Genomic DNA, 22,865 nt, shown 5'->3' with positions numbered 1-22,865 from the left:
ATTCCTTCCTCAGTGCCAACACCCCTGCCTTGCTTGGCATATCACAGCTAATCACTATGACAGACCCAATTGAAAGTTTACTAACCACCAGGCACTGTTTGAAGACGTTTGTGCACATACAGTGTCATTGGTGGGTAGCATCTTACAGATGAGGAAAATGGGCATAAAGAGGTTAGTTCGCTTGTAAGTAACAGAGCCTGGATTTGAACCCAGGCAGCCTGATGCCGGAGCCCCAATCCTTAACCACTCTGCAACGCTTCCTGTTCTTACAGTGAAAATGTAACAAGGGGAACACACACTTCCAGGCACCAGACTTGGGCATGTCATAGAGAATATAGTTTTTGTAAATTCTGTTAAAGCAATAGCAGCATGTACACGTCCCCTTGGGCACCATTTTCCTTCTAAGCAATGAATGGAATTTTAGAGTTTAGGCACAAAAGGAAAAGTGAAATTATTAAGTACATAAGCTTATGGCCATTGCCGTATACACCCTGCTCCAGTCCCTGGCCCCAAACTCCCATAATCAGAAGAATGAGTAGTGCTTTAATTTCAGAGATTATTCCATATGATCATATTCCTATATAACAAATTGATTTAAATACTGCTTTTGAGGTTTTGGTAATTGTGTCCAATTCATCTACATTGTTAGCTATTCCCCATGGCATTAAGTTGCCTCAGAGGGCAACTGTAAATAAATGGTACCGAGTTAGGAAATGGATCTGTAATGGAAACAAATGAGTTTGAACCATGTGGAAGAAGACTTGTATCTAGACCAATTCCACCAAAGAAAATCATGTTTTAGTTCAAGCATAAGAAAATGAGGGAATCTTCCTTCATTTCCAAAACAAAAAATTAGCTAACTAGTATTTCTGGGGTGTTAGGATCTGTATCTCTACACAAGTCTCACTCCAACCGCTCATCTCTTCATCCTTGGGGTTGGCTTGCAGGAAGAAAGTATAGAAGAAGTGAAAGAGTTGATCAAGGTTTCAGAGGAGGCGCCAGAAGAGAAGATGAAGGCGGTGCTGCGGGACTTCATTAGTCAGAGCAGGTACGGGGAGAGACGGAGGCAAACAGGCGTCTCAGCGTCTCTCCGATCAGCTTGTACCTACCGTGTGGAAACCTCCAATTTCACGGGCTTTCAGACAGGCATCGTATACTGTTATATCCATCTTTATTTTCTTCGGTAATTTAGCTGGTGGGTATGGGCTCACTACTGCTTCCTGATACTTAAACAACTAAAATGTAACCAAAGGTCAGAAAAAGGAAAGAAAGAAAGGCTTACTGAGGGATTATTTGTGAAACAAGAGAAATATTAGTAGTATTCATGCCTGGTGTCAACCTTAAGTAATCAAGAAACATGATTCAGTATGGAGTTTATTTATCCTCAAAGCTTGAGGATGACCACCTAAGGCAGTGGTTCTCAACCTTCCTAATGCTGCGACCCTTTAATATAGTTGTGGTGACCCCCAACCATAAAATTATTTTTGTTGCTACTTCATAACTGTAATTTTGCTACTGTTATGAATCATAAGTAAATATCTGATATGCAGGATGTATTTAGGCGACTCCTGTGAAAGGGTCATTCCACCCCCAAAGGGGTCATGACCCACAGGTTGAAAACCGCTGACCTAGGACATACAGATGCTAAGTGATAGGGCTCAGGGCTCCAAATTGTAGAACCTAAGGTTTCCCTCATACAGGCAGAAATGGTCTTAGCAGGGTTCCAATACTTTCTGTAGAAGGCCAGTACATAACATTACAGCAATTTGATTAGTATAGCTTGCTACATTCCAAGGAAGATTGCTTTCACATTCCATGAGGAGGAATAATGTTCTGAGGACATCTTATCCTTGGTCCCGCTTGGTCATTCCCAATCATTTACACTGTACAGGATAAAGAAGAAGTTGCAACTGCATGCCACACGACTCAGGCTACAAAGCCAAATTACTCTCAAGGCTCAGAATCATTAATGTTCGAACATCTTTAAGTTAGAGTTATTGAACATCACACCAGCAAGGTGCCTTGCGTTTGGTAGGTACTCAGCAAGTATTTGACAATTTGATAGATAAGCTATAGCAAACGTTACTATAAAGGCCAAGGGAAAACGTCCTCTTTGCACTCAGAAGGTTTGCTAAAACCCAACTGACAAAAAGCAGATTAATAGAGGAAAAGGAATACAAAGTTATTGATCTGTACAGGAGAGAAACAGCAATGACACAATTCCCCAGTGGGGTACAGCTCTTCTGTGCCCCTCTTCATAGAGGAAGAGAGACATGAGGAATGAAGATAATTTGGCAGGGGGGGTGACAGGTTTTTTAGGGAGAATATTACCAGGGAATAGCGAAATTCTGATGTTCTGTCGTATAAATTCTGTCTTTCTCAATCTCACAACTATCCAACTATTTTTAATCACAAAAAACAAAAAGGAAAGCAAATAGTCTTCTCCTTTTTATTTTTCTGGTTTTTTTAATCATAAAAGTTATATATATTAGTATTACTCCTGCTGTGAGCTAAGTGCCACCTGTAATTCTCCTTAGGTGGCTTTACAAAGCTTCATAATGTCACATTTTCAGAAGCTGCCTGTGAGCAAATTAATAGCTCAATTAACTTTTCTATATCAGGAGATTTGGGGGAGGTGATATTAATCATCCTCCCTTTTCTTCAAGTTTACAACCAACTGAAAAATGTTTCTGAGGGCCAGATGGAGATCAAAATGTTAGTTTTGTATTTTGGAAACTTGGATATAAGAAAGCAGCTTTGGACCTGAGAGGAGGGTGGGCTTCTGGCTTCCCGGGCCTGTTCATAGCTGAGCAGCTGGACTTCCAGAGCTTCACCCTGCAGGGATGGGCCATTTGCCACATAGAGGTGAGGAGGCTGCCCGGGCCAGCAGGAACACTGGTGTAAAGACAGACCATGAACAGAAACGTGCTGTGGTTGCTTCATACATTTGATTAATTACTTCCCCACTGTGGGGAAAACAGAGATTAGAAGTACCAACCACTTCTCCCTGGATTGATCCATTCTGCACAGTAGAGTGGAATTCCTTGTGCCTCTAGAAAAGGCAGGAATGGGGCAACAACATTCCTTCCTCAAAATACAAGCCTTCTTCGTCTTTTTAAAAATTAAGAGTCTAACTGTATCAGTTAATGCCCAAAGAGAATTTCTGGTGTGGCTTCCGGTTGCCACAGGCAGATCCTGGTGTGGGTGGGATCTTTCCTCTTACGGGGAGGAGTGGTATCTTAACTTTCCTTTTGGTTTCTTTTATAATTGATTATTTGGGGGTCACAGAAGGACTGCATGCTTACCATAAAAGCAAAACAAAACGAAAATCAGAACTGTATAAAGTAAAAGCATTTGTCTCAATCTCTCTCCAGTTCTACTCTCCGGAGAGAAGTCCAATGTGTTCTGAAGGCCTTTTTCTGTGGATTCGTCAACACACACCCTCCATATTATCTGCACTCATAAAAATATCATATTTGCCATAAGCGGTATCTTACATTTTGCCCAGCAGGTTGCTTTTTCACTCAATAATACATCACAGGCATCTTTCTACAGGAACACGTAACAGATGTCCTCAGTACTCAGTCACACGGATGTGTCTTGATATATTTAACTATTCCCTAGAGATATATTTAACTAGTCCTTAATTTTGCTACTACAAGCAGTCCTATGATAGATACTATTGTGTAAGCACATTCTTGCCAAATCGTTCAGTTATTTTTGAAGGCTAAAAATTTTAGTATCATTTTTGAATCAAATTAAACACACATTCAAATCTTGATAGGTGCTGTCAAATAGCCTCGAAAACATTGTAACGAATTATACTCGACTATAATAGTGTAGCCAAGTAAACTGTCTCCCTCATTTTCACCATACTTGACTATTACCCATCTTTTTTGAGTGTAATGGCACTGATTTTAATTGTCGTTTAAATTATTACTCGTTAAGGATAATGTGTTATTTCCCCAAGGCTTTTGGCCATTTGTATTTCTTCTTGAACTGCAGTTATAATTTTTACTGGTTTCTTATTGAAACCATTTTTAACTTCATCTCCCCCAGATGTTACTAGTTAGTCCTTTGTGGGTTTTCAAAATGCGGGGAGACATCTCAGTATTGAATCTACACTATTTGCTTTCCTTACAACTTTTCAGGAAACTTTTGGTGTGTGTTAAATTAGTAAGATGAAGGAAATCCACATTATGGTTTTCTTCGTGGCAGGTTTGAATAGTGATCGCAATGGATACGAACTGAAAGAAAATGCTGAGAAACAAACATCCGTTTCCCAGAACCGACGTTGGCTGTGGGCATCATTTCCAATTCTCACTTTATCTCTTAGAATCCTTGCTTAATTCTAAATTAAAAATCTTGGTTCTGTGGCTTCATCAGCCTTCCATTGTATTGCAGAAAGTGTGTTTGCAAATCCCCAGAATGATATAAATAGATTTTCACTAAGTAGCTTTTTAAATTGTTCTCCTCTTACAGTGCCTTTATCACTGAAGCAGAAAAGAAGCCCAAGATGTTGAACCAAACCGCTTTAGATAAGAAGAGACGTACGCTCTGCTGGCAGGAGTTGGTATGTGAAAATCTATTTATACTCTGGACACAGCTAAAGCATCTGCTTTAAAAATAAACCTCGTGGATGAGGCATAGGTCACAGAGCAGCCGAGGTTAAGGTTTAAAGGTCACACACTGGTGTGGTGCAAGAGACATGTGTGACGAGAGGATGTGTGTTGAGTTGGAAAGGAACTCTGGCACGTACCGAAGGTTTATAAAGATGAACTAGGAGCCCTAGCGAGGTCCTACTTCCTTTCTGATGGAGCTTCTCTTGTTCATTTTCTTGGTCTTTAGATTTTGCTAAAGACCATACACCCACTGGGCTGTCTGCCCCATAAGCCAAGAAATCAAAAGAAATAAACACTCTGCCTGACTGTGGGGTCCTCCAGTTAGGAGTTGAGTTGAAAGCTATAGGCACTTTTTGCAAAGAGGGCAGCAGCCAATACCCCTCTGTGCCCTGGAGCCCTGCATGCATTGAGTGCCTTGGTGAATTCTGGCTGGAAATGCCAGAGCAAGTCAGACCCTAACTAGACATCTTAATAGGTGAGATACACCTATAAAGTCGTGTTCCAGCATGACATGTCCCAAGGGACATTTCTGCAAAGAAAATTACTCGGTATTTGACTTCTCAGGGACATTTTAAAGGTATGAGTGAGAGTCAGAGAGAGTACCAGATTTTTTAAAGGTCACAGCTAGTTAATCATCACTCAGAGACTAAAACATAAGTCCCTCATTCATCCTGCTTTCCAGAATATTACTTTTCTGACCTCCAGAACGTTTAGTGGGGAACAGGTTCGCACCATCTGTAAGACCTTCTTCCTGTGCTGGCTCCTCCTCAGTGCCTCTGGCTGACGTGTCTCTGCAGTGTCCCCGTGTACCTGTTACCTTTGGAGCACTCTGTCTTTGTGTTGTTGGCCAGTCCTTGGCCTCAACAAGCCAACAATTTCAATGGCTTTGTATTGAAAGGTCCCATTCCTCACCTCTAGGCCTGGTTTCCCACCTCCTGGAGGATGTCCCTATGCTTGTCTCACTTCCCCTCAAACTCTATGTACCTTACTGAACCTGTCACCTTATTTGAAGGCAGCACCACCAGCCACACTCGGTACTCCAACCAGACAATGTAGACCCCTTATCTCACACCTTGAATGGTCAGTTTGACTCCAGCTCCTGTCATTTCTGCTCCATAAAGACTCCGGAACTTATTCCACTTCATCCCCCCTAGGATCACTGCCTGTGCTGAGGTCCTTAGTATCTCTGTCCTGGACCATTGCAGCTTTTGTCCTCCAGGCCATCTTTCAGACCACAAGCAGCCCTGATTAGATCACTACTGCTTAAAATATTATTGGCACATGCATCTCAGTGGTTAGGGCGCTGGCCACATGCTCTAGGGCTGGTGGGTTTGAACCTGGCCCGAGCCTGTTAAGCAGCAACAACAACAACAACAACAAATAGCCGGGCCTTGTGGTGAGTGCCTGTAGTCCTAGCTACTAGGGAGGCTGAAGCAAGAGAATTGCTCAAGCCTAAGAGTGTGAGGTTGCTGTGAGCTATGATGCTATGGTACTCTAACAAGGGTGACAAAATGAGACTCTGTCTCAATTAAAAAAGTTATTGGATCCTCTCAGTCATTCCTAAGAGAAAGTCCAAATTTTTTCTACATTCTCTGCAGGGCTTATCAATGTCTGTTCTAGGCCTAGGACCTGCTGAGGACCAGTATGCCTAGGACACTGTGATTGAGGAAAGAACGTTGTAAGATGAAGCAGACAGCAGGCAGGACCAACTCACGTGGGGATTCAGAAGTCTCTGTAAAGAGTTTATGTGGTTTTTTCCTAAGCACATAAATGTTGACTGAACAAATGAATCAAAATAAGCACGTTTAGATGGTCCAGCCACTCATACCGAGCTCCCTGGCAGTGTTTGGCAAATGATGTCTTGGTCTGGACTCATCCACCATACCGGGGAGGGGGGGGGGATGTAATGGCAAGGGATGTGCTAGGGGTCTGCAGGGGGTCAGCTTTGGCTCTGATACTCCGTAGCTGCCTTACTATTTCCTCAGCTATAAAATGGGAAGAAAAACACCTCCCTCATAAGGTTGTTATGAAGAGTGATGAAGGATTAATGTAGTGGTTAGCACACAGGCTGGAACCGAGTAACAGCTCAATATATTTTAGCTGCTATTATTATAGCTATTGTCTTTAGATATCAGAAAGCCTAGATTTAGGTCCTGGCTAACAAGCTACATGACCTTGACAAACCTGTGACCTCTCTGATGAGATTGACAGTCACTGGCTCCATAGTTCTACAAAATTTCCATTAAGTGGGCAGCATGCACAGTGTCAGACCTAGGGATAGCCCACATGAGTGTCTCACCATGGAGCTTATAAGGACCTTCAGGCTTAGCGCCCGTGCACAGTGATTAGGGCACCAGTCCCATACATGGAGGTTGGTGGGTTCAAATTCTGCCTGGGCCAGCTAAACAACAGTGACAACTGCAAGAACAACAACAACAACATAGCCAGGCATTGTGGTGGGTGCCTGTAGTCCCAGCTGCTTGGGAGGCTGCGGCAAGAGAATAGCTTGAGCCCAAGAGTTTGAGATTTCTGTGAGCTATGATGTCATAGCACTGTACTGAGGGTAACATAGTGAGACTCTGTCCCAAGGGAAAAAAAAAGGACATTCAAGTCTCTTTAGACATTGGACAGTGCTTGTTGTCTAGATTTCCAGAAATATCTACAATTATCCTTATCTCGTTTTAGGAGGCAATGTCCAAGGAGGCCAAAGGGATCATTCAGCAGCAGAAGAAAAAGTTATCTCTTGATGAAATGATCAGCGAAGCCCAAAACTTTGTGGAAAAAATCCGCTTTCTTGTGGATGAGGTAATCAGCTCTAAAGATGAGTCTTCTCCCAGCCCTGCTGGGCTAAGCAGCACTGTTAGTTTAGGGGTGAGAGGAGAGGTTTTTAAATTAAGCCAAACACCTACAGCTTTATTGATTTTTTTATAAAGCCTTAGTATTCATCAAAATAAAAAGTAAGCAAATTCAAGATAAGCACAGGAACTTTGATAGGTTTTCAACTATAAGAGGATTTAAATTCATGCCCAGTAAAGGTCAAAACAGCTTCTCATTTTAAAGTAAGCTGTGAATAGTGTCTTCTGGTGACTTCTAGAAAGATCTGGAGGAAAATGCCCCCATATTTGTTCTGTCAGATGCTGAAACTCCTTCTTGAAGCCTGCAAATGTGTAGAAACCTCTTAAACTGAGATTTTTTCTTTTTTTTAACCTAATTTTTATTAAATCATAACTGTATACACATATGGGGTACAATATGATGACTTGATATACAACGTGGAACACTTAAATCAAGCTGATTAGCATAACCATCACCTCACTTACTTATTTTTGTGGTAAGACATTTATAATATACTCTTAGTTGTTCTGAAATGTACCCTTGCACTGAGCCCGTAGGTGAGATCCTGCCAGATACTCTCCCTCCCTGAGATTTGTGTGGGAAGATTTCAGGGAGAGGTACAGATTTACTGCTTCTGTTGTTCTCAAAAGTCGTAATTTTTGTTGCTATTCAGTCACCCTTGAAGGCACAATAAGCAGTGAGACAGGCAGCAGTAAACACGGGAACGTGAAGAAGCGTGTAGAGGGTTCAGGCCAGGCCAGGAGCTTCAAGTCTGTGACTGGCCAGCCTTGTCCAGGAAAACCTCCATCCCCGTGTCTCTGTTTCCATATTAAGACAGAAAGGATGTCCCCTGTGGGTGTCAATTATACCTGAGCATCAGAGGTTGGAAAGACAGAGTATCTGCTTCCAGCCCAGGAACGTCTCCTTTCTAGTAACAGACCTCCTCTTGTTTTGGTGGTTATATGGGTTCAGAAATGTGCATTTCAAATACTCATACCATGATGGGCCACTTGGCATGGAATCTTGCCCTTCTGATTAGCTCAACTTTAAAGTCTAATTTCCTGTGCAATTTAGTCAAGTTTGTCCTGAAGAACCATCTAAAATGGAGCCGAAGTACTTGACAATCATATGATAAAATTCCTTGTAGAATGACCGTCCCTTTCCAAAGAGCAAGTGGCAAGTCATTCAAAGACATTCATGGATTTTTGCCTTTATTTTTTCACTGAAATATTCTGGAAATGTCATCTGGCTCTGAGGAAGTCCTGGGCTTGAAGCTAGATCATTATTACAAGTTTGGGGTGTTGAGGGGAAACCATGGGAAGTTGAACAAAAATGTCTGTTCTATAGATAGAAAAAAGTGGTCAGCAAAGACGCCAGCCAAATCAGGGGTCCAACTTGCATGTCCTCACAGAGTGTGGGTTTGTATGGACTTTCATTTATGACCTGAGAGTTTCTCTTCTTAAGGAAGCTGCACTTGACTTGCTTCGGTGCAGAGATGTTTCGGTACCTACGTGGGTTCAGTCACAGAATGTGTTCGGCAGAAGAGGGACAGCTTCAAGATAACAAAACTTCAGAAGTGCATTCGTTCAACACATTCACTACTAACCTGTCCAGTCCCCTCCCTCTCCGCCCCGCAGCCCCAGCACACCATTCCCGACGTCTTCATCTGGATGCTCAGTAACAACAAGAGAGTGGCCTATGCCCGCATCCCCGCCAAAGACCTGCTCTACTCCCCCGTCACGGAGCAGATGGGCAAACACTGTGGCAAGATCAAAACTCACTTCCTCAAAGTAAGTCTGCACTGTTTTTTTACTAGATGAGGGTAGATTTCCATTTTCCCATAATGGTTCAGAATTCCCACGTCTCATTTCTTGCCCGATGCTTTTGAAGGTGTGAGGACAACTGGAGCCCCTGCCCCCTCTTGATTTGAGTTGCACTTGAGGAGGAGCCCAATGTAAGACAGAATCTTTTCCATTTTTCCACCTGTCACATCACCAGACACATAGACGTTTCTTTTCCGCCGTGGGTGTCCCTCCAGGTTACTTTAACGTTCACTTCTTTGATTACTACTAAGAGTGAGCATTTTTCTATTAGTGTCCTTACTACCTTTCTCTTAGATAATTTGTCCCTGGTGTCTCTTCAACTGAATTCTATATTTTCAAAATAGTTTCAAAGAAAATTGCAAGAGGAACAGAACTTCTAGTTCAGGATTCCCGGTGACTTTAAATTGTAAAAATATGATAATCTTTTCAACATCAGGGCCCATGCCCCCTTCATGAAGAAAAGGTCCCCTGATGCCTCAGGGGTGGGCCCTCATAGGCATATAGCTCTGGGTGGATTCTGCTGTCTCGAGGTCCAGATTTAAACCTTTCTTGGAGACCCTAGATATTTTACCTTTACTGAAAAGAAATTTTATCCCAGTAAGTAGAATGAGTGAAAAGGAGGGTCTATAAACACTTTACAGAGAAAAAGTTCCCTAAATGGAAGTCCACGAGTTCTTCATCCTTTGTGGTGTCAACAGGTTCTGAACCACTATTTAATATAAACATGGTAGCCACTGGCGCCATTAGATGGCCTCTAGGTGCCATCCAACTTCAAGAGGCCACCGTAGGTTTGATTGTTCAATGTTGCAGGCAGAAGGACCCACATTTTGAGCACAAGAGGCAGAATGGGAGAAGGGTTGACAGCATGGGCTTTGAAATAAGGTGAATAAGGGTTGGAATTTGGATTAGTCTGTTAGAGCTGCAACAAAGTATCATGAACTGATTGGCTTAAACCACAGAAATGTATTATCTCACGGTTCTAAAGGCTAGGCGTTCCAGACGCAGGTGTCCGTGGGCCGTGTTCCCTCTGCAGGCATTAGGGAAGGGCCCATTCCCTGCCTCTTTCCTAGCTTCTGTTTAGCTTCACGCTTTGTGCCCGTGTCACATGCCCTTCTTTCTCTGTGGCCTGTCTCTTTAGGCCATTCTTTTTATGCCCCCAGTCACACTGGACCCGGCCTACCTAATCCAATATAATGTCATCTTACCCTACCTAATTACATCTGCTTTATTTCTAAATAAGATCATTTTCTGGGTATTGGAAAATAGAACTTCAATATATGAATCTTGGGGGACCACAACCCGTGTGAGAATTCCGGGGCCAATGTTTACTAGTTAAACGACCCGGAGCAAGTTACTTAACATTCGTCAACATTCAAACGGACAAGGAACGTTCATTCCATTCTTCATCCCTTAAATGGAGATGGTCGTGAGGATTACATGGATACGTGAAAATAAAAAACACATAGTTGTACCCCACCCAGAGAAGTCACCCACTAAATGCCTGCCTTCAAACGAGTGGACATCCAGCTTCTCAGAGATCACCCACGTAGCGGCATGACCCCCTTCCTGGCCAGGGAGCTGTTTGTGACTCTGCATGCTATTTTCTGTCACTCTTGTAAAATTATTTTTAAAACCACTGCTGTCAAACTGTAACTGAAAAAAAGGATTTTTTTCATCCAAGTCATTCACCACAATTATCAAGGATTTTTTTTTTTTAACTTTCTCCATTCACGGAATGCTAGAGAGACAAGAAACATTTGTCTTAAAAATAGCAAATCATTTCAAAAGGCCCTGTGCTAAAAATACTCAAAATCCAATATAACATTACTCACTCCTAAATATTTTGACGTAACCTGGTACTATTTAAAATTATAACAAAGAACAGCTGTCAAATAAAGCCAGAGGATGAACATAACTGGGAACGCAGAACTTCTGCCCTGTGGCGTCCATCATTCTGTGTTCTCTTTATGGATATCTCTGTAAGCCTTGGTTACTTTTTTCTATATTCTTTTCACCCTTGGGATTGCTTTGGGCAATAGCTTTCTTAAATCTTGTTGAATTCGATTATACCAACCAGATTAAACATCTTAATAAGATGACTCAACGAAACTATTTTCATTCCTTTTCACTCCTGATATTAAGCCCTTTCTACCTACCGCCTCCCTGGAGGCCCGTGTCTCCTCGCTGAATTGGTGGGTTTGAAAAAAGTAAGGGCTGTACAGGAAAGACAAAGATTTCCCTCACCTGGGGCTGACCCCAGTTTCTTAGCGAGGAAATAGAAGGGAAAAAAAACAGAATGCAAATCTCTAAACTTTCTAGGCCAGTATTTCCTCAAAGTTTATTCCACAGAGCTGTCTTTCGACTGGCTCTGTAACTGTCCAAGGTTCAAATACATTTAGGAGGTCGGTGTTGTAACCTGGGAACCGTGGGCATTTTCTTAGGACTCATTAACCAGTAGAGGGTTCTAAGAAGTCCTGCCATCAGGAGACATCTTTAACTTTTTAAACCCCAGTTTCCCAAGTTTATTCATCCTGAATAGGTAGTGACAAGTTTTAGGAAACTCCTGTTCCTCCAGGCCCAGTACAGGAAATATTCATCTGGAGGAAACGAAGGTGACTGATCTGTTACCCCATAACTGAGTGATGGTTAACCTACTACTGCAGTTGGGGTTTCATGGTCCTGCCTCCCATGATCTTCCTTTATCTCTAATTTAAATGTATTCATGATACTACTAAAAATAACGGAACAGAATTTGCAGAGCTGAGGGCAGCCCACCATCCCAACTACCAGGGGTTTCCCCTTTTAATCTCATCTTCCCTGTGCCCTGATGGCTGGAGATGTGGGCAAGGAAATTCATAGTGAGAGGAAGCTCTTGCTATGGGAGGGCAGGATGCGCTCAGAGCCCAGAGCGGGGGGCTCAACCTTCCCTTTCTTTTCTCCTTGAGTTGCTTCTCTGTGCCAAGCCCACCCCTTCTCATGCTCCTCTCTGTCTCCCACCCTGTCCTCTCTAGGCTTCCAGCTTTCCATCCAGCTTTTTCTAGGATGTGGCAGGAAGTGGTGGCTGAAAGGCGCCCTCCTGAGCCCTGCCGCAGAGGAAATCCTCTGCAAGACAAGCACGGCTTCCTGTCACCAGCGCTGGCTGACGAGTCCAGCACAGTTTGCATGAATCCCCATGTCTCTGTCCTTTCTCTGACTTTCCATATTTTCCTCTTCCTTTTAGACCAGCTGGCGTGTGCCAGGACCCAGGGCAGCGGTGGGGCAGGGGAGGGTTAACCATTATCGTCCTGTCTCCTGCAGCACTCATACCTGGGAGGGCATAGCTTTCTGATGCACTTTTGTGTTCTTTAATTATTCTCCAGTGTGTTTTCTATTTTCCTATGTTTGCTATTCTCAGAAGGAAAGGCCTGGTGGTGGTTGGTCATGCCACTGGGGCACAGGAGAGAGGAAGAAGAATGGAGAAGGGGGAGGCGGGGCAGACACGCATGAGGATGGCAGAGGGGACACAATTAAACAGGGGATGCTGGCTCTGAAGGCACCCAGGACAGTGCTCGATAATGCCAGATGAGCCACCTTGGAGCTTACGTGACACACTCTGCATCCTTGTTCCAGCAATTTCAGTTTGTTTTTATTTTAAATAAATGAACGCGCTGCTAACTTTAGGAGTGCAACAGTGGTCCTTACGGAACATTTACACCAGATGTTGTCTGAGTGTTGGGTTCTCCCCTTGAGTTCACATGCACACATGGTGTTTAGTGGTGGTAGAAGTGGATGGTGTTATTTGTTGTTTTTTGTTTTACTCTAAGAAGCACAGACTACCAGACCTACTCAGGACAATGAAGTTAAGAGCCTTGCTGCTCAAAGACTTTAAATTGAGGTCTGTAGACCAGCAAGACCATCAACAGGGGTGAATGCAGACTCTCAAACTCCACCTCTGAGCAACTGAATGAGAGTTTGCACTTTATCTGGACACCCAGGCAGTCCAGATGCACGCACACAGTGTGTGAGGAACACTGGCTGAGAGCCTGGGCTCTGGAGCTGGGTAAAGCTGGCTTTGAGTCCTAGTTCTAACCCTGCCCTGCTCTATCACTTTGGACAACTGTCTTAACTTCTTGGAATCTCTATTTCCTCACCTTTAAAATACACATCATAAAAAAAAAAAAATACACATTATAGGACAGCAGCTGTGGCTCAAAGGAGTAGGGCACCAGCCCCATATGCCAGAACTGGTAGGTTCGAACCCAGCCCTGGCCAAAAACTGCAAAAAAAAAAAATACACATTTTAAAAGACTATAAAAAGACTGTATGGAGTCATTGCAAAGATGAATGATAACTTATGACTTGGTAATAACATGTACCACTACCACATAAAGGAGAAACATTAGACCAGGGTCTAGAACAATGTAAGTGCTTACCATGTATTAAATTCATTGTTGCTAGAAATGTCAATAGAGAATAAATAATTACTCAGCAATATTTACTAGATTTTTCTTGAGTGCTAAGCAGTCTTTCAGGCCTTGGGGACATCCATCACTGTGAAGCAACAGACAACATTTCCTGCTTTTATGAATTGATGGTCTACCATTGTCTACAAATGGCAAGAGAACCACTTTTATTACAAAATACAAACTTACACTTTCAATAAATATTTGTTCCATTGAATAAGTATGTGATACATTTGGCTATTATTATCAGGGAAGTGATAGACTGAGGATTATCTGTCTTATTATTATTTTTAAAATTATAGGCTATAGAGTGGTTGCCTTTACCAACAATGAAATGACCTTATTTGGATTTTTTTTTTTAACAACAACAACAAAAAAAAAAACCCCAAAACAATGGCATTCTACTCTCTAAAGAATAAAATCTCAACACCTCCACATACCGAGCAAGATCCCTCAGCCTTGTCTGTGTCACGCTCCGCCATGCTCATCGGTTGTGAGTCCTTCCTTTTTGAAAGCTCTTAGCTCCACTCCTGGCATGAGTAAGCGCCCACTAACTCTGAGCTCGTGGGACCCAGATCTTTGTTCATAAACTTTCCTTTCTCCTCTCTCTGGGATCTAATGCCTAACTACCAGTTAAAACCCAGTTGAATATTTGAATCTTAAAGAAAGGATGGACATGCCCACTGCTCCTTCTCTGCTCCCTCAGCATTTTCTGTCCTTACATCTGAGTAAGGAAAGCAAGTGGCCTCCTCATGAGCTTGGGGAAGGGCCAGGACTGACTCATAGTCACCTGACAGCCTCCTCCCCTAGGCCCTCAGCAAGGTCCTTGCAGCACTCACAGTTGTTGCTAAATTGAGTTACTCAAAATCTGTTTATGGAACCCACAGAACAAGCAGAAAGGCAAACAGCCATGCCTGATTTTGGATTCAGAGGCTCTCCACAGGGGCCTTGAAAATTGTCTGGGCAAGTTTTGTGTTTTCTTCTCAGGATTCTGTGACCCTCTGTGGGAAGGAAGTGGTATAGAAGGCCGGGGAAATCAGCGATAGGAAATCCTGAGAAACACTCTGCAGAGGCACTTAGAAAGGTCGACAGAACCAGGAGAAGGAGCCGAGTCTCAGTGCCACGGCTCCTCTGGGGATGGTGACCCAGCCGGGGGTCTTGAATACAGGCAGGGCTGGATGGGGGCAGAGGGTCCCCAACTCCTGGTGACTGAGAAGTACATGATCCACACTGTCTGCATTGAGTTGGGTCCGTTAGATCCTGAGAAGACTTGCCGCCTCCTCTACATATGCACACACATATATGTGTATACGTGCAAACACACACATACATATGTGTGCACACACTCATACCACACACACAAATACGAACAAGCACAGAAATTAAAGCATAAATATACACACACACACCTGAGCACATTCAAAGGAGAGATGGTCGGGTAGTGAGGGAATGAGAACTCACCCTCACTGCAGAGGAAGGATGAAGGCTTCAGGCCTTGGCTGTGTTCGGCCAAGAAGAAAAACCATGCAGGCCAGGTGGGTTCCTGCAAGCACGTGAGGTCTGACTTACGGAAAAACTGTTGGGTTTCTCCTGAATGAGTCACGGGAATGGAAAGTCAGTTTGGAACTCCAGGCAGTGGGAAGTTTCAGGAAGATTTCGGCTTAGCATAATGAAGAGGCAGGCTATGGGGTTCAGAATCGAAATCTAGAGTTAGAATCATCTCTCCTGGGCTCAAGTCTTGGCTCTGCCAGAACTGAGTGATCTTACGCAACTTACTTAATGTCACAGTTTTCTTATCTATACAATGGGGGCAATAAACACATCTGCCTACTAGGTTTAAATGGCCAGGGTTTGAAGAGCACATCACAGCACATGCCTAAGCTTCTGGCCCCACTAGCCCTGGATCCTTCTCCAGAGTGATGAGTTGAAGCAACTGGGACCATTGTTCTCATTCCGAGTTAAAAGGAGCCCTTGAGAACATACCACCAGGTGTGTCCCCTCAAAGGACCTTTTATCTCAAGGGGTGAGGTCCCTAATTGTCCCCTACTAACAAGGCGTCTTCCTTGTAACCTTTCCCCAGCTTCCTGGGAAACGGCCAGCTGGTTGGTCAGTGCAAGCAAAAGTAGATGTGTACCTGTGGCTGGGCTCCACCAAACACTCCAGCACCATCCTGGACAACCTGCCTGCAGGCTACGAAGCAGAAATGCCTTCCAAAGTGGTTGATGCTAATCACCCCCCAGCCAACCTGCTCTACCAAGGTATGGCACCACTGGGCAAAGGGGTCATTCAGTCTCGGGTGGGCTTCTAAGAAGACAGGGATGTTGGCAGCATGCCTGAGTTGAGTGCACTTTATTTTAGGATCAACTTATTGGCCTTCTTTACTGTAGTTTCCAAGTCTTCTTCCTTACCTTCCAATGCTCCATCTAAAAAGAATAAAGCGAAGTCTTTAAACACATCTGGAATAAACTTTTTTTCTGTGAATAGACAGGAAACAATTCAAGATTCTCTGTGGGTAGGCTACATAGGGTGAGTTTGCATTTTAAGCAAAAGATGTTTAAAGAAACATCATAAATTCTTGTGCCGATACAACCTGTGGAAGTAAGGTACCTTTTCCTTTCCAGTCCATTGGGATTTTGACACATAAGCAGCAGGCCTTCACATTTCTCAGTAGGGACCCAGTGCCGACGGGCATTGTTGGGGTTGTTCATGTTTGTCCAACTCGGTTATTGGCTTGGCTGCTTTTAGAAACTCAGCATGCTTTACGGAATCCCTTTTGATATGTAAGTTATTTTCTCTGAGTACCACAGTGTTTACATTTTGATACAATTTTGAGTTTTGTGGCAAATACTGATGCTTTACCATTGCATTTTGCTGAATTTTGCTTTCTTTCTCCAAACGTCTTATATGTGTGGGATCTCTTGCTGCTGAATTCAGATAAGGCAGACTCCAGTTGTACCTTCGCTTCTACCAAAGTTGAGTTTGGAGCTGAGCCGGTGTTGGAAACATGGGAGAACTGTCCACACTCAGGTTTCCTGTGTACAAGGCTTCCTGATTCTGGTTGACCGTGACTGCCAGTGAAATCTCAGTTGTTCAGTAGGGCTGTGCTGAAGACAAGGTTCTGGAGACTGTATCTACTGGTTCAGCTCATGGTTTCTGTGCCCAATGTCAATGTGTAGGAACACTGTCTTTTTGGAAAATGGATAACACCTACCATATGCCAATCCTTGTGGCCTACACTTTATACATAAGATCTAATTTATTTCTCACATCCACCGTGGGAAGTCCCTTTATTTCACAGATGGAGAAAGTATGTATCAGAGATGCTTAGAAATTGCCCAAGATCACACAGCTAGTAAATGATGGGCAAACTGTCTCCAACCTCTGCTTTCTCTCCACCGCTGTCCATCCTACGTTTAGAGAGTCTTTGTCTTTGGAAGAAATCATCCACATCAAGGTATCTTCCTATCTTTGTTAACACTATCTCTAGAGACCTAAGGACCTGGATGTGCTTGGGGCCCCAGCAACTAACCGTGCAGAGAAGAGGAGCAGTTTCTGTAATGCTCTCTGATCCTTAGGAGCATGTTGTTTTCACAGAGTGACCTAATACACTTTCTCTGCTGTGCATTGGCATTGATGGATTTGGCTGCCTTCCATACCACTGGAGCATTTTGTGTTCCAGAAAATGCCCATGCTGCAAAAAAATTAGTTTGCATCCATATATGGAAGGTATGGTGGCAAAACTAGTGGGGGATGTAGAGATGAGTGAGATGTGATTCTGGCCCTCGAGTGGGGACAAGCAGAGGCATCTCTAACAACCCCAAGTGGAAATCAAGCTATAGCACAAGAGGTGGACTGATGACACGCAAGGAGGCAGACTAGTAAGACTCAAAGGTTCAGAAAAACAAAAGCCTTAACTAAGGGAATGGAGCCCCCTGGAGTTGTGCAGTGCATTGCTTGTGCGACTGCCATTGAGAGGGCTGCTAAAATTCCAGGGCTAGTCTTTTCAGGGACAGGTGGGTGGACATTCTCACAGGATGAGCCATTTCCAAGTTCATGTCCAGCTGAGAAATTGACCAAGCTACATAACCAGCTAAGGAACACCTGGGCCATCTCTAGACACACTCCTGCTGGGAAAATCCCTGTGCCATATACATGACACTCCATTGTTTACCATGGGCATTTTAAGGGCTTTCTCATCAGCTGGGCCCACCCTATCACGTTAGGGTATATTAGTGTGGAGGTGGAGATGGAGGGAGGACTTAGAATTGAATCCAAAGGCTTTACCTGTCTGGTTCCCCTAACTTGATCAGAGCTTGGGGAACCTTGTGCCATAAGTGCCTGGGTTTAACCACAGTGCAGCGTTCAAGTTTCCTCTGCAGGATCAGAGTGGGCATTGACATGGCTGCCGCTTTCTCAGCTCCACACTGGTCTCCATGTAGCCAGATAGCGGCCTGGGGTGGAGGGTGGAGGGTGGAGGGGCAGAGGCATCTGTCAGTCTCATGACTACCCTTGGTGGCCCGGCCTTCCCTGCCCCTCCTCGCCCTGCTGGTTCAAGGAGTCAAGCCTTGCATTAATGCCCCCCCTTCTTTCCCCTCTGCCAGTGCATCAGATCTGGCCGCTAAGCTTCCTGCCCAGAGGGGGCAGTGTTGTCCCTTTGTTGGTTCCCCTCTCTGACATCTCTTCTGCCCATGGCTAGTGTGACTCATAGTTTTATGCTCCTGAAGCTCTGATCAGCTCCCAGGCATAGCCCTCCAAGCACTCCCTGTTGTCTGCTAACTCGGCATCAGTGCCTCATTCAGGCCTGTGAGGTCCTCAAGGATAGGACTATAGCTGTCAGGGGCCCTGTACTCTAGCCAAACTGGACTACATCTGGCCCTACATGGCCTGGCAATTTTTTTTTTTTTTTGGCAGTTTTTGGCTGGGGCTGGGTTTGAACCCACCACCTCCGGCATATGGGGCCTGTGCCCTACTCCTTTGAGCCACAGGTGCTACACCATGGCCTGGCAATTTTGACCTTGTCTTGAATCATCCTGTTTCAGCCACTTGGCACCTCCACCCCTGCCCATCAAATGTCACCGTCCTTTAGGGCTCTGCTCAAAGGGCCGTGCCACCTCCCCTGGAGTCTGCCCTTTTTATGTGAATTGCTTTGGCGAATGTGAATTATTCCTTTGTATGCACATAGGTTCATCTTACATGAATAGGATCGTGTGATGTACCATGCTGTTTCATCATTGCTCACAAAGCACCAGATTCTCGAGACCCATTTATTGTGCTTAGCGTTTTTCTCATCTGTGGCTCCCACTCCCCGACATTTTTCCTGTTTCCTTCCCAGTGATGGGCTCACGGGTGCTCTCTGCCTCCCGCCTGCACGGGATACGTGGGAATGAGCAATAGTAGCAACACACCAGCATCTCACACCTTGTCAGGGTCCTCTGCCCTTCAGTTCCCTACAGTCAGCCTGTGAGGCACTATTGTTACCCCCGTCTTACAAAGGAGGAAATGAAGGCACAGGGAGGGCTAGCCACCGCCACCAGGCCCTGGATGACATGCGAGATAAGCCTGGGAGTGGCATTGCAGGGGGTGGGGCGGGGCTCAAGGGTATTTATACCCTTAATTTGACTAAGTAGAGTTATTTAAGTGGCATGTCAGAGTTCCCATGTGCCAGCCCCCGTGCCAACACAAAAGCACAGACACACACTGACTGAGCACATGCCTTTGGGACAGTCGGGAGAGTAGGCCAGTGAGGAAGTGACTACGACAGCAAGAGGTGCATGGCAGGGTCAGTGACAGCAGAGCCCCATGACCAAGGAATATGGTTCATTCCACTTGTACCTGAGATTTCCCCACTGAACCCTGACCTGCCCCAGCCTGCAGGCCTCTCTCTGCCTGCCATCCTGGCAGGTGTCCAGTCCTGCTGACCCCCATGTCCTTTGCCAATGTTCTCATAGGACACTAGTCCCTGGCCTCCTGTCATTGTCATTTGGGCACTGGTCTTAACTTCTTTAATCTTCCAGGAGCTCCCCAAAGGCAAGGGAGGTCTTGAGGACCAAGACTGCAACTGTACACAGTAGGCACTCAAAATGGCACTGGCTGGCTGAGTGGAAAGAGATGACTTCAGACATATATCAGTTTTACTGAAGTAAAAACTGTGGAGCAGTCCCCCCTATACACACACACCAGTGTAAACAGGATAATTATTAGGGAGTAAAAATGGGATATTTTAGAGAGAGAAGACAATTTTGGAATTAGACAAATAACATCCAGGCTCTGGTGCATGTTCTGCAAACTTTGGAAAGCATTTTAGCTTTTTTGTGGGCAATTTTCCTTATTCAAAAAATGGAGATCATTATCTGTACTTTGCAGGGATATTGTAAGGATTAAGGCACACATCCCAGAGAAGGGGCTGAGCAGGGCGCCTGGCTCGGAGCGCTCCCGTTCTTCACAGTGTCCATTGCAGTCTCAGAGGAGGGGGTGCTGGTCATGTCCTTTCATCTGTCTGCAGACACACAGATGCACATCACGCCCAGACGCACGGGTCACACCCGCTTCCCCTGAAAAGCCCACTAACGCCTACCTCTTTCCCTGATCTGTCCACAGCCCAGCATGTCTTTCAGCTGAGAGCTCACATGTACCAAGCCCGGGGCCTCATCGCAGCGGACAGCAACGGACTTTCAGACCCCTTTGCCAAAGTCACATTCCTTTCTCATTGCCAGACCACAAAGGTAAACGGGGGACCATTGGTTTTCTTCCAACAGCCTGTAACTGACTTGAAGCTGAGCCCAGGAAAGAAAGCAACAACAAATAAAATAACCAAACCAAAACCAAAACAAACAACAAAAAGCAAACCAGGGCATGTTGCAGCGCTCTGTGTCTCTGTGTATAGGTGTTTCACACTCAAAAGCAAATGTGTGCCAAGAAGTACCAACCTGGGCAAGGTCTCTCGTTCCACTCAGTCCTTGTCCTAAGGCAAAGGAAGCAAGTCCCGAAGTCAGGGAAGGTGGGAGGAATGAGGAAGAGATGCAGAAACGGTGCACCCAGGGCACCCGCTGCAGTGCCAGGCACAAGGCCAAGTGTGGTGGGACAGAAGCAAACAATGGCACAGCACAGACAGTATCGAGGAGTCTGGTAGGGAGGGAAGTTCTCCAGGTTGGGGAGAACTCTGGAAGCTGTGCACTTCGCACTTAGCAGCACCTTGTAACTCCTCTGTCTCAACATCCCCTCCTCTGGAAAGTGCTACTTCATACTAGATGGTTGGGAGTGAGTACTAAAGAGGATAAGTCTTAACCTACCTAGTGCTGTTCATGATAGAATGTAAGAAACTGGGTAATTTATAAAGAATAGAAATCATTTCTTACAGTTCTAAAAGCTGAGAAGTCCAAGGTTGAGGGGCTGCATCTGGTGAGGCCTTCTTGCCGGTGGGGCCTCTCTGCACAGTCCCAAGGTGGGGCAGGTATCACATGGTGGGGAGCTGGGCATGCTCACGTGTTAGTGCCTGTCTTTCTTTTAAATTTAAAATTTTTTTTTAAATATTAAGACCATCTCTACCAATAGTTCAGGTCTTTTCCTCTTATAAGTCCCTCTCATGATACCCTATTCATCCATTAACCCATGAATTCATTAGTCCTTGAATGGATCTATGCACTCTTAAAGCCCCCACCTGGCAGTACTCTCGCACTGGGTATTAAATTTCAACATGAATTTTGGAGGGGACACTTATTCAAACCAAAGAATGGGTCTGTGCCTGTTTCTTCTGTGCTTTCTCCTTTTCCTGTACACCAAGAGCTGATGTGAGAGAAGGGTTTCCAATCAGCAAAAGCTCAACAGGACACTTTCCTCTGGAGATCGTGTTCTCTAAGGATTCACTCTGTGCTCTGGTTTGCTGTGTGGGGAGAGTGAGAAGCTCAGTACAGACTTGCATCTCAAGGAGCTAGGGCACCACGTGTCAAGGTACAAAGCACACTGGGGCTACTTTCTAATTCATCTTCTCTCTGGCTGCATGTCTTTGGACAAATAACATGACTTCCTAAACCTCAGGTTTATTATTTTAAAATAGAACTGTCATGGAGAAGAAAAAAGTTAAGTGTATAAAATGATGGATAAATGCTGGCCATTATATTGGCTGATGTTGAGAGGGCTAATGTTTTTCTCCAAGGCAGAGCCCATGACCTACAGTGATCGATTAGGCTAAGTTTTGATTTATGACTCACAGATGAAAAGCATGATGTGAACCAGCCTCACATTCATTTAAGCAGCACCTGTCAAGGCCTGGCTCTGTGCCGGGTCTTATGCGAGCTCTGGGGGTTCTGGGGACCAGGCTGTGCCCCCTGTGTGGTATGCAATCCGGGCGCAGATGCAGCAGCCCAGACAGGCACTGCTTCACCAGAAGAAGCTCTGTACAGAGCCCCAGGAGAGCTGAATGGAGAGAGGGGCGGTTCTGCCTGGGAGGGGAGCTGAGAGAAAGCTCAGGAGAAAGGCAGCTTCATCCTCATTCGATGAGTAGAATATGGAACCAAGAAGACATCAGACTACTTTGTTTCATATGTTTTCAAGGCGGTATGCAGCACAGTGGTTGTTAGGGGTTGGGACACAAACTCCCCTTTGTGTCTTTATTTTGTTGCCCTTGAAATTGGGCTGATAACATGGTACATTCCTCCCAGAGAGTAAAACTCCCAGGGCCGTGCCTTGCTTAAAGGGGCTTCTCCTATATAACTGCTTGTTATTGTTACTGAGGCTTCCTACTAAAAGCAAGGGGATTCTCAAAGGATGGACCCTGGAGTCTTCCTCCAACTGCCGCAAGGACTGTGGCATTCCAGGCCCTCAGCGATCTCGGGCTCTGAGTGCAGCAGGGGTTGAGTGAGCTCACCGGCTGCTGTGTAATTGTGCTTCGATTTCACGTCTCCATCTAGTATCTCCATTAGATTTACACTCCTGTCTGAAACGACCAAATGGCTTTTGTTTATCAAATAATCGTTTGAAGGGAAAATCAGGTTCTGTTAAGCCCTGGACTTTGCCTCCATAATTTTGAACCAAGTATCTAACTTTTGTCGATAGTAATAGCTGTCATTTATTAAAATCTTTCCATGTGCCAGGCATATTACTAGGCATTTTGTATGCCCTGTTTGCTCCATCGCCCCACAGCCCAG

General features: G+C 44.8%; 1 protein-coding gene across 1 annotated transcript in view; it reads left to right on the top strand.

The window, feature by feature from the left end:
- Positions 1-22,865, top strand: part of FER1L6 (fer-1 like family member 6) — a 118,313-nt gene that overhangs the window by 31,872 nt on the left and 63,576 nt on the right. Inside the window, exons 14-19 of the mRNA XM_003782357.2 lie at positions 948-1,048; positions 4,483-4,573; positions 7,308-7,427; positions 9,095-9,247; positions 15,803-15,980; positions 20,320-20,444. Coding sequence (XP_003782405.1) covers positions 948-1,048; positions 4,483-4,573; positions 7,308-7,427; positions 9,095-9,247; positions 15,803-15,980; positions 20,320-20,444 — 768 coding nt within the window. The remainder of the gene's footprint in view (positions 1-947; positions 1,049-4,482; positions 4,574-7,307; positions 7,428-9,094; positions 9,248-15,802; positions 15,981-20,319; positions 20,445-22,865) is intronic.

Source organism: Otolemur garnettii, unplaced genomic scaffold (genome assembly GCF_000181295.1).
Source record: "Otolemur garnettii isolate 467f Iridium unplaced genomic scaffold, OtoGar3 scaffold00004, whole genome shotgun sequence".
Classification (NCBI taxonomy): Eukaryota; Metazoa; Chordata; class Mammalia; order Primates; family Galagidae; genus Otolemur; species Otolemur garnettii.
Note: the sequence above shows the minus strand (reverse complement) of the source record. Positions and strands in the feature narration are given on the sequence as shown.